The following is a 10953-nucleotide window of genomic DNA, read 5'->3' as shown; positions in this document are numbered from 1 at the left end:
AGAGCCAAGACTTCTAGCGCTGCAACCCTTGAGCCCTCAGTGGCGTTGGACGACGTCTGTCCGCCTCTATTCCACCACTCACAGGCCTGGAGGGCAGCGTGCCGCGGTTGGCGGGGCAGATGATCCACGGCCATCGCGATCCACTCTCAATCCACGTTCGCACAATCGACAATTGAAGCCCTGGTCAAGCTCGTCGGAGCTGCCATCCATTTACGGCATGTCGACGATAACCGTCCAGCGCTGCTGCTCACTGGCCGATCCAGCAAATACATAATACCATTCCACCTCTCCACCATGTCTCCCTGGTTGATCACTTTCGTCGCATTTGTGCCCGTCCTTCTGGTGGCACTCTCCTTCCTGCGCTCCACCGTCCTGTCCAAGTACCTCGACGACAAGCACGAGCGCAGACAACCTCCAGGATGAGTTCCAATCCAGACTCGATTGATCCCAAAGAGGTGAGGGAGGTCCACCACGACGGTGTGCACGCCGCACACCCGATCGATGCACCTGCGGAGGGCGGTGAGCGACGACGAACCCACCATGACATCCCCGCCCATGGGCACAACCCTTCGCTACAGAAGAGCGTCGACGAGAACCCCGACCTGACGCTGCACTACTCGCACGAGCATCAGCACCAGCACCTCCACCACGGCCGCCCCTCACTGGCCGGCAAGCACGATGAGGTCTTGTACGCGGACGGCACTACCGCCGACAACCACATGGCCTTCGTCAACAATAACCCTCAAGATTATACGAAGCACCAGCTCCGCAAGCCCTCGGAGCAGATCAACGAGAAGGATTTCAGCAACTCAGAGGATGCCGAAAAGGGAACCGTCGACCCTACGAGGGTCATGACGAATGGCTCAGACGATGGCCAAAAACATCGCGTCTCGCGATCTTACGCGAAATATAAGATCTTCGTGCACATTTTTATCTGGCTGTTCTTCACCGGGTAAGTTCGACGTAGCTGGTTGGCGTCGGGACTCCTACTCACGATTTTGTGACAGATGGTGGATCGCCGGCCTCGTTCTGCACCGCACGGACAACCTGGGCTGGCTGAAACCCTTCCTCCTGTATCTGGCCATCACCCTCCGTCTGATCTTCTTCTGGGTTCCCATTACCATCGTCACCCGTCCGATGCATTGGGCATGGAACTTCACCGGCGTGCGCGTCTATCAGGCCATTCCAGAGAAACTCCGCATCTGGCTCGCTGCACTGGTGGCACTTGCCGTCATTCTCATCGGCTCGTTCGTTTCGGAGGAGTCCGCAGACAATACGCGCGGCAATCGTGCGATTTCCCTGCTCGGTCTTGCTCTGATGATCGCCCTTCTCTGGATCACGTCGCGCGACAGGAGGAAGATACGCTGGCACACAGTCATCGGCGGCATGCTGACTCAATTCGTCATCGCCGTTTTCGTCCTGCGGACCAAAGCCGGCTACGACATTTTCAACTTCATCTCCTTCCTCGCGCGCGCTCTCCTGGGATTCGCCGACCAAGGCACTGCCTTCTTGACCGCAGACAGCGTTGTCGATCTGCACTGGTTTTTGACTGGTGTCGTGCCTCCGATCATCTTCTTCGTCGCTCTCGTGCAGGTGCTGTATTACTTGGGCATTCTGCAATGGTTCATCGGCAAATTCGCCGTCTTCTTCTTCTGGAGCTTGCGCGTCTCCGGTGCTGAGGCCGTCGTGGCTGCTGCGTCGCCGTTTATCGGACAGGGTGAATCGGCAATGTTGATTCGACCCTTCGTCCCCCACTTGACGCTCGCCGAAATCCATCAGGTCATGTGTTCTGGTTTCGCTACCATTGCGGGTTCCGTGTTGGTTGCTTATATTGGCCTCGGGTTGAATCCCCAGGCGTTGGTATCGAGCTGTATCATGTCCATTCCGGCCTCCTTGGCGGTGTCCAAGATGCGATATCCCGAAACAGAGGAGACGATTACTTCCGGACGTGTGGTCATTCCGGACGACGACGAGCACCGCGCGACGAATGCGCTCCACGCATTTGCCAACGGCGCTTGGTTGGGTATCAAGATTGCGGGCATGATTGTGGCTACACTTCTCTGCATCATCGCACTTATCGGTCTCATCAACGGCCTGCTCGGCTGGTGGGGAAGGTGAGTTCACGCCAGTCTACATTTTGGCCCGAACTAACAATGCGAAACAGATACATCAACATCACCCAAGACGGTGAAGCATATCTCACCCTGCAACTCATCCTCGGCTACATTTGCTACCCCGTCGCTTTCCTGCTCGGCGTCCCGCGCGGCGATCTCCTCCAGGTCGCCCAACTCATCGGCATCAAGGTCGTCGCGAACGAGTTCGTCGCGTATAACAGTCTGACCAGCGAGGCGCAATACATCAACATGAGCCCACGCTCAAGGCTGATTGCGACCTATGCTCTTTGCGGTATGCTTTGCCCTTTTGCAGCGCCGTCCCGTCCATAACGCATGCTAATCTGTGATTCGCAGGATTCGGCAACTTCGGATCTCTAGGCACCCAGATCGGCGTGTTATCACAGATCGCTCCGTCTCGCGCTGGTGACGTCTCCCGCGTGGCCCTTTCCGCCCTGTTCTCTGGCGTCCTGTCGACATTGACGAGCGCCAGTATCGCGGGCATGCTCGTCACGGACCAGGTCACCTTGAGCCAGGAGACCGGGTCGTAGAGATGTGCGTGGATGTAGATGAGAGAGGGTACGATGAGGTAGAACAGAACAGAACAGAACAGGACCTCGGATCGAGGCTGATGTAGTAGTGGCCTTTCTAAGTCCTTGTACTCCGAACCACGACTGCGCTCTTACCTTGCCTCGGACGCCGCGTGCGTATGTGTGCGTGCGCGTAGTATCGCGAAAGCCGAACTTCGTATGACAAAGTGTACGAGCTATTTACGATATGATATGAAATGATATGCTATGATTGTTCATCCACCGCCCACCACTCTTGCCATGCAAATTACCGGCCGTAGCATATGTGACGGACATGTTGAAGGCGCATCCATCTTGCACCGCATCCACCCATCCCATCCCATCTCTTTCCGCTCCTCATCCTGGCTTCCGGGTTACTTCCTATCTCTCTCTTTCTCTCTCTCTCTCTCTCTCTCTCTCTTTCTTGTCGCTGTTGCCCTCTCTTTAGAGTACATTGACCCCCCATACGAGCTTTTCCGGAAAGAACCATACACAGGTCCTGTACCTACCTAGATGGTTTCCTCTGCCGCACAGGTTCGAACACCATGGCGATCCTGCCCGGGTGCGGGTATGGGAAGTGGAGTAAGTGAGTGATACAGTAGTCCAATGGAAGAGAGGGGGGCCTAGGTAGCGAGAGAGAGGAAGAGATGGTGAAGAGATGGTGAAAAGAGTGTATGGAGTAAATCATACAGGCCGAGATCGTTGCTTCGCTTACTCCGTACCCTCACGTCTCTTCGCCTTCGACGGCGCGTTTCACACAAGTAATTGGCTGCCACGCTGCTTACATGTAACATTTGCCCGCTGATGTGCCCAATCGACGTAGTCTTTAGTCATCAGACAACAGAGTACACCATCCAACAGCACAGTATGTAACATATCAATATTAAGCAAGAGAAGCAATTACTGAGGCTTGAGAACGACCGACGAGCTGCCCCACGAGCTGCCCCGTCCTTGATAAGGAGTTCCGGTGTCAAACTGGGGTCTTCATTTGAGGAGTGGTGCTGAAGAGTAGGTATGCTCTCATTATCCGCGTGTCTGTGATCCACAATACACTGGCTCGACTGGCTGCCCCTTTCCTCTCAGAGGCCATCTCGACTTCCTCGTCATGCACACGCGTTTCCTTTTTCTCTCCCATGCAGAAAGAAGAAGTACAATCACTATTGTCCCACCCATTACGCTGTAGCACAGATTGGTTAAAGGCAGAACTGAAGATTGCTTTTCCGTATTCCGGCCCATCCTTTAGTAGCTTGTCTCCTCCTTCTCCATACTACTTACTGTGGCTGCAAACCCACCCACCCAACCGTTGCAGCCACGATGAAATCGAGATCCGATCGTGTCATTGTCAGTCAACAAAGAATTGATGCTCGGCGACCCTGAAAATCCGTGCTCCCATCGAAGAAATCGAGGACGTTGTGTGACAATGGTACCGAACGGGTGAGGTTGACCGCAGAAAACTAAAGGTTAGTAACACAGGGGTATAAAAACAATCCGGGTACGTGGGAACGCAGATGCAGACTGTTGTCACCAAGCGCAACAAAAGCAGGGGGTCTACGGGGGTTCCAGGGCAAGTTAGGGCAGGTGTGGTCAGTAGTCTGGGCGCAAGCTTTGTCGGCTCGATCACCGCGATCTGTCGTGGGGTCCGGATCGACCGGATCAAATCCTCGGCTTTCAGCTGTCGCCAGAACCCACTGACGATGAGAGCGGTGGTACAATGATGGAGCTAGGAAATTACGAAGACCGTGGCCGTTTGGGGTCCGGAGTGTCCAGATCGAGGAACAGAAGGTCGTCAGCATCTTCCGCCTTTCGCTTGACCTGCTTGGGAGTTACGGGAGGACTGAGGTTGTCCAGCGTGGGAATGCCGGCTGGCGATGCAGATCGTGGCTTCTCTTGACCATGGGACTCATCAAGGGTGGTGAACGAAACGACATCCTCCGGTGGATCTTGCGGGGCGAGGTCCTGTAAGGTCGCACTTTGGTCATCAGCTGGGATGTCTGCTGTGACATCTCCTTCGCGGGTCTCCTCATCTCCAGGTTTAGCGGGAAAGAGCTCCTCGTCATCGTAAGCCGCGTACCCATAGTCCGGCTCAACGATGTCATCTTCTGGAGGGAAGATATCCTCTTGCTGTGCGTCACCTGGGCCGCTATCAAAGATATCTGCACCAGGGCTATCGACACTGGCAGCTTGGAGAGATGCGTCGGCCGGGTCGCCGTCGACAGTGTGCGAACTGTTCGTCTCGTCTTCACGATCCTCATAGGAGTGATCAGTGTCCCCAGGTCCTTGCTTTGGCTCATCGCCAGCACTTTCAGGAATTGGAAGCTCGCCATACCCATCCTCTCGTTCGCCATCGTGTGGATTGCCATCCTCTCGTTCGCCATCGTGTGGATTGCCATCCTCATGAGGATCGGGCTGTTCGGATTCGTCGGTTCCTGCAAAAGTCTCCGAATTGTCCGTATCTGGAGGGGGTGCATTTTCTGTCGTAGCCGTGATCTGAGCAGCAGCGTCTTTCTGTGCTTGATCTTCCAAATCAAAGACATCTGGTTTATCGCTGTTTTCAGCAATATCTGTAGACGATATATTGCCTGGCTGGTCGGTGGCGACGAGTGGGTCTGCATCGGTTGCAGATTGATTACTGCTTACTGCCTGCTTTTGACTCGCTACTGCTGTATCTTCATCTTGCAACTCCGGGCTGTCCGCATGATCTGCAGCGATCTCGGCGTACGTCTTGCCTTCACCACTCGCAGCTGCGAGGTACGCGTATTGGGATGCTAAACTGACTCTGCTGCTGAGATTGCAATACAGAGGCTGAGCCTCCTGGTGCTCGTCGTTGTGGCAAAGGCGAAGGTAAACATCAACAACCTGAGCTAGGGTGAGTTGAGCAGCATATTTCGAGTCTTCGCAAATGTGGAGACCGAGCCCGGGCACGTCCAACACAAGCTCATCGTGATGATCCAAAGTCCCAACCAAAATCTCACGACATGCTGCAAGCAGTTTGTCCAACGGCTCGAAGGCTAGCGAAGAGTCAGACAAGAAGTATACGCTCGAGGTGTCTCCAAGCATAGGCGGAAAGAGCGACATTTCTTCTTCCAGGTAATAGAGGGTTATAGGATGCATAGTCTTGGGAGTACTGGTCTCTGCATTGCTCTTGGCCGGTTCCTCATGGTGCTCCTGTCCCGGTTCTCCTGCATCAGCTGATACTAGAGACTCACCAGGGTGGATTGTAGCCTGCGTTTCGTGTGGCTCCTCAAGGATGTCTTGCCGTTCGGTTTGCTGTTGAAGAGGCTCAACTTGTTTAGGATCTTCTTGGCTCTGTGGGAGAGGGTCATGCTGCTGATGATCTTGTCCATCGCTTGGTTCTCCTAGGTACTCTTGAGGAACGTTGAGTGATTGGTCCTGGTCAAGGTTGTCGGCGAGTTGATCTCCGGTAATGGTATCGTCACTGACTGGGAGGTTCTCTGATTCATTAGTAAGGAAGTCGTGCTCTTCCGTTGGTTCGATTTGGTGGTCAAGGTCTTCTAAAATGACCTCAGCAGCAACCTCTAGATAGCCTGGCGACGTTTCATTGCTGTTGTACTCAACTATCCCGTCGTTCTGTGGAGGCCCAGCCCTAATATCATCTTCATCTTCGTAGAGGATATCCTCATCTTCATCATGTTGCACCACTTCAATCGAGCCATCCATGTTGTAGTCGATATCTTGCTGTTCGGATTGGTCTTGTCTTGTGTCATCAAACATATCGTCGTCGGCGAGAGCCTCGTCGAACTCGTCTTGCATGACATCGGAGGCCGCGTCGGCAGCTACCACGGTATCATCGATCATCTCGTCCTGCACGGAACCAATCACAGACGGTTCACGAACAGAGTCAAGCTCGATGTCGATATCGTCGACTTGCCGAAATGGCGACGAAGCCACGTCCATCTTGTCATCGAGATGAGACGCGTCCATGTCTAGAATTGCGAAGGAAGGGATTGCCGTCATCTCAGGCCCGAATGGTAGGGCGGAAAGAAGCTGGCGCCTTTACGAAGTTTGTTGCTCGTGTCTTGCCTACAGCCCGGCGTTGCGCTGCGATGTTTGAGGTGGGTGTGGCGCTGATTGCAGATGGAAATGGGCGTGAATAACTCAGGAATGATGGGTATCAGGAGGTTAATGGCAGTAGCTTTGGGCGCGTAGAGCGAGTAGCAAAGATGTCCTGCAGGTTTGCTGATGGCGGTGCACGCTCTTTTGAATCATTTCAGAGTCTGCTGTATGAGCGAAAGGTGAATCTGAATCTGAAGGCAGCAGCGGCAGCGGAAGCAGTTGGAGTCGCAGTCCATGTGAAAGAATGCGAGACTCGCTTGACTCTTGCCAAGCTTTCTCCGCCGAAAGAGGTTAGCGTGTCTAGGCACCGTTTGCGCTTCGTTTGGCGGAGTCTCACACTTCTCGCAGCTTCTTTCTCTCAGGCTCTGCGACTGTCTACAACCAGTTTGTGCTGCTGAAACGCATCTTTAGGCATGTTGCATCCTGCTTTGTAGCTATCTTGTCGCTCCGAAAAGGGAGCGCACGCATGAAGGGCTCGTGCAATCTTGAACAACCATCCACCTATCCTTTCTGATTATGAAGCTCGTGCATCAAGTTATATCTTGGGCTAAACTTGGAGGCTTTGGTAGGTCTGGGACATTGCTACCTCGGCGAACTATAGTTATCACGTATTTATACAGGGGGTATCTTAGTTCGTAAAGCCGTGTCACCATTACTTCATCATCTCATCTCGTGTCTCCCACATGATGTTAGACGCCGTTCCCATCCAACTCGAACCTCAATCAGAGCTCATCATCTTCGGTTTCTGTTTCGACCTCGAGCTGCACCTTGGTTTCCAGGTCCACAGACATACTCTTCGCGACTTTGACCTTAGTATCTTCCTCTTGGCTCACTTGCTCTGCCACACTCTTCGGATGCCGCTCCTTCGCTTCGTGATCCTTGTTCCTGACATGTCCGCGGAGCACATCCCTTCGATACTGGTAGAACCGATCAAGACACTCCCTTCTCTCGGCCTGCGTCCAGTTCTCGACAACCAGCGCAAAAGTGACAACGTCGTCGCCATACCCTGCCCACTTTGCCATACTGCAGAATTGTCTCTTCCTGACAGCCTGAGGCGGCCGGTATTTGTATTTGACTCCACCATCAGGTGTGTCGGTTTTGTTCTTACGCTGTCGTTCGTGGAAAACATTGTCATGAATATTTTCATACAGATCTTCGTCTTCATGGCTGTGTACCAGTTGCTGTGACGGCTCATCCTCGAAGACTTTTGCTTGTTGCTCCTGTGTGCCCCAACGCTCTTTGCTAGCTGCGGCTTCCTCGGCACGTTTCGACAGCAGCGCTTCGACCTTTGAAGAGCCGACCACCTCGCTGTTCTCATGCGTGTAGGAGACGCCAACCGAGGACAGAATCGCCTGTATTGGGTCATGTTTCTTGGCGGCATTCTTGGTCGATTGGAAGGGCGTCCCTGAGCGGGATCGAGACGGACGACTATCGCTGCCAATTATCTCCGCCGCAAGTTGGGACAGTGCTGCATCCTCCGTGTCGGAATCTGCCTTGGTCCGAGGTGGTTTGTCATCCTCGTCATTTCCACCGTCTTCATCACCGTTGCCGTCAGAATCCTCCTCGAGCTCTAGGTTGGCGACCCGCACATCAGCTTTGGACTCGGCAATGTTTGTCTTATTCACGATGTCTCGTAGTACCTGATTCTCCCCTTGGTACGCGAAGAGATTCTGCAGGCCAAAGATTTCACCTTTCTGATCTTGGCGGCCCTGGACACCTTGAAAATATCGCCTTTCGCTCGTTGCGTTGTACCCGATATTGGCTTGCTGTTGCTTGTAGATCTGCCGAGCGTAGACTATTTCCTCCAATGTACCTTGACTGATGAGTCGGAATACCTCGACGTCTCTGGTCTGTCCGATTCGATATGCCCGATCTTGAGCTTGCAAGTCATAGCTGGGGTTCCAGTTCGGATCGACAATAACCACTTTGTTGGCGGAGGTGATATTCAGTCCAACACCTCCGGCCCGGGTGCTTATGAGGAACACAAATTGTGAGGGATCGGTGTTGAAGTCTCTGACTGCCTTGTAACGCTCGTCGTACGCCATACTTCCATCCAAGTATGTGACGTTGAACTGGGTGCTGATGAACAGGTTTTGTAGCATCCTGAGTAAGCGAACGCTATGCGAGAAGATGAGCACCTTGTTGCCACCTTGGTCATGCCAAAAGGTGAGAAGTTTTTTCAAGACCCGCCACTTCCCGCAGTACTCTGGGTTGCCTGTGTGCATGATGCTGTCACGAGTCCGATAGATTTCCCGCCACTTGTCAGGCATGCAAATCTCAAGCATGTCGAGATCCTTTGCTTGCTTGTCTTTAGGGTCTGTTCCCTGAGGAATAAGGATCGCTAAATGATTGGACAAGTTTCGCAGAGTATTGATTGCGGGAAAGACCCAACTCTGCCAAGTAGTCCCATCCTCCAGTGACATGTGGCAGCACCAACCCGCCTTTTTCTTTGGCACTCGGTTGCAGTCACAGAGCTCTGTGGCATTCTTGACCAGCTGGCCGATGTCACTGTCGAGGAAATTTTGGTAGGCTTCTGCCTGAGTGGGTGTGAGGGGACAGAAGACCACACGATCTGATTTCTTGGGTAGCTGATGTTTGATGAGAGCTTTCGTTCGTCGAAGAAAGAACCTGGGTAACAAGTTCTGCACAAGGGCTTTCGCTGTCTTTCGGGCGATGGCTAGTTCATACTGAGTAGCATCGTGACTCTGACCCAACTTGAGCGGCTCGCAGATGGATTTCTTCCACGTCGCAATCGGTCCTAGTCTACCAGGATTCGTCCAATTAAGGAGGGTCCACAGCTCCTCGTATTTATTCTGAATCGCGGTGCCGGTTAGGCCGATATGGCAGAGTGCGTTGATGTCGTTCATGGCTATGGTGGTTGCGGATTTCTGTTCTTTGATGATGTGACATTCGTCGGCAACGACACAATCCCATTTGATCAGGTTGATCTCTTCTTTGTGGGCTCGATAGGTGTGATAGGTGGTAATCATAATTTCGAGCATGCCTGCTTCGGCTTGTAGGAGCGCATCATGCCTCTGTGTTGCACCACCATGATAAGTCTCGACATACCACCAACCCCAACGCTGGAATTCATCTTTCCAGTTTTCCATGAGGGTTCCCGGGCAGATGATGAGGGTTTTGGGGTAACGCTGGTTGGACCGGGCCATTTTTCGCATCCTCTTTTGGTCGCGTTCGTCGCCGGTCTTGCCATAAGCCGCGGTCAGGAACGCAATGACCTGAACCGTCTTACCCAGCCCCATGTCGTCACCGAGTATGCCACCTCGTTGATAGACAAAGAGCTCGTGCAAGAACTTCACACCGTCAATCTGATAGTCGCGCAGGAACTGGGCAACTGGTGCTGGAATGAGGCCTAGGGAGTTAGGGAGCTCAATATCCTTATAGGCTTTGGTGGCAGTCGACAGCGGAAAGTCTGGTCGTTCGACGAGATCTTCCAAGTGCTCCTCGTCGGAGAAGTAGACCTCGTCAAAATTAGGAGGTAGTTCCAGACCGCCTCTTTTGAGCTGCTTTAGGCGCGCGTCAAAATTGGCTCTTCGATCCCTTATGTACTCAGGCAATGTCCACTCCATCAGATCCTGATCGTCGTCAGTGTCTGCGTAGGCTTTCACTTTTCGACGCTTTCTGAAGGGTCCCTGTCGTCCCACACCCGTTGTCAATCTTGTCCTTCCCGCTTTGGGACGCGGTGCCAACTCTTCGTTGATTGTTTCGAGTATTTGTGGTGCTGCACCCTTTTTCACGTTCGCCCTGGGTTTTTGGTTCGTCTTTTCTGCTGACACTTCATGATCTTCATTCCATTCTCGCTCGATCCGGTCAAGCTCTTCATCGGCCGAGTCGTATTCGATCTGCGCGACTGTATCACGGCCAGAATAGGGCTGCTTTCTTGAACTGCGACCATGTGCATCGGAGGTAATGGCAGGGCTGTCATATCGACGCGGAGTCTCTGGGTTGATCGTCGGGGTCTTGGGGACGTCGACGAGAGTGTTCTTTGCAAGAGATGGTTCGGCTCGAGCATGTTTGTGTCTTATGCGGGGGGCGTCTAGATCGTCATCTTCGCTATCGGTGAACACCATCTTCTCGGTGTTTGGTGAGTCGGTGATACATAGCTAGGAGAGGTAAGAAACCCTGGAACCTGTTAGATAACCTCAGTCAAAAACCACAAAGAGGGGCAATTTGCGGGCAGT

The 10953-nt window shown here is 53.2% G+C and overlaps 3 protein-coding genes across 3 annotated transcripts; 1 reads left to right on the top strand and 2 right to left on the bottom strand.

Moving 5' to 3' along the window:
* Positions 1 to 419: 419 nt before the first annotated feature.
* A1O7_02537 (CNT family concentrative nucleoside transporter) lies at positions 420 to 2662 on the top strand (the record flags this gene model as incomplete). The annotated part of the gene is made up of 4 exons (XM_007756568.1): positions 420 to 952; positions 1008 to 2114; positions 2165 to 2406; positions 2469 to 2662. 4 exons carry the CDS (start codon positions 420 to 422, stop codon positions 2660 to 2662), a joined length of 2076 nt encoding a protein of 691 aa, XP_007754758.1.
* Positions 2663 to 4408: 1746 nt separating this feature from the next.
* On the bottom strand, positions 4409 to 6622 carry A1O7_02536 (uncharacterized protein; the record flags this gene model as incomplete). Its single annotated transcript, XM_007756567.1, has 1 exon — positions 4409 to 6622. The coding sequence occupies one exon, from the start codon at positions 6620 to 6622 to the stop codon at positions 4409 to 4411; it is 2214 nt and encodes a 737-aa protein (XP_007754757.1).
* Positions 6623 to 7476: 854 nt separating this feature from the next.
* Positions 7477 to 10842, bottom strand: A1O7_02535 (uncharacterized protein; the record flags this gene model as incomplete). The annotated part of the gene is made up of 1 exon (XM_007756566.1): positions 7477 to 10842. One exon carries the CDS (start codon positions 10840 to 10842, stop codon positions 7477 to 7479), a length of 3366 nt encoding a protein of 1121 aa, XP_007754756.1.
* Between the last annotated feature and the right edge of the window lie 111 nt (positions 10843 to 10953).

The sequence above is a fragment of the Cladophialophora yegresii genome (genome assembly GCF_000585515.1).
Source record: "Cladophialophora yegresii CBS 114405 chromosome Unknown aczIN-supercont1.2, whole genome shotgun sequence".
NCBI lineage: Eukaryota > Fungi > Ascomycota > Eurotiomycetes > Chaetothyriales > Herpotrichiellaceae > Cladophialophora > Cladophialophora yegresii.
Note: the sequence above shows the minus strand (reverse complement) of the source record. Positions and strands in the feature narration are given on the sequence as shown.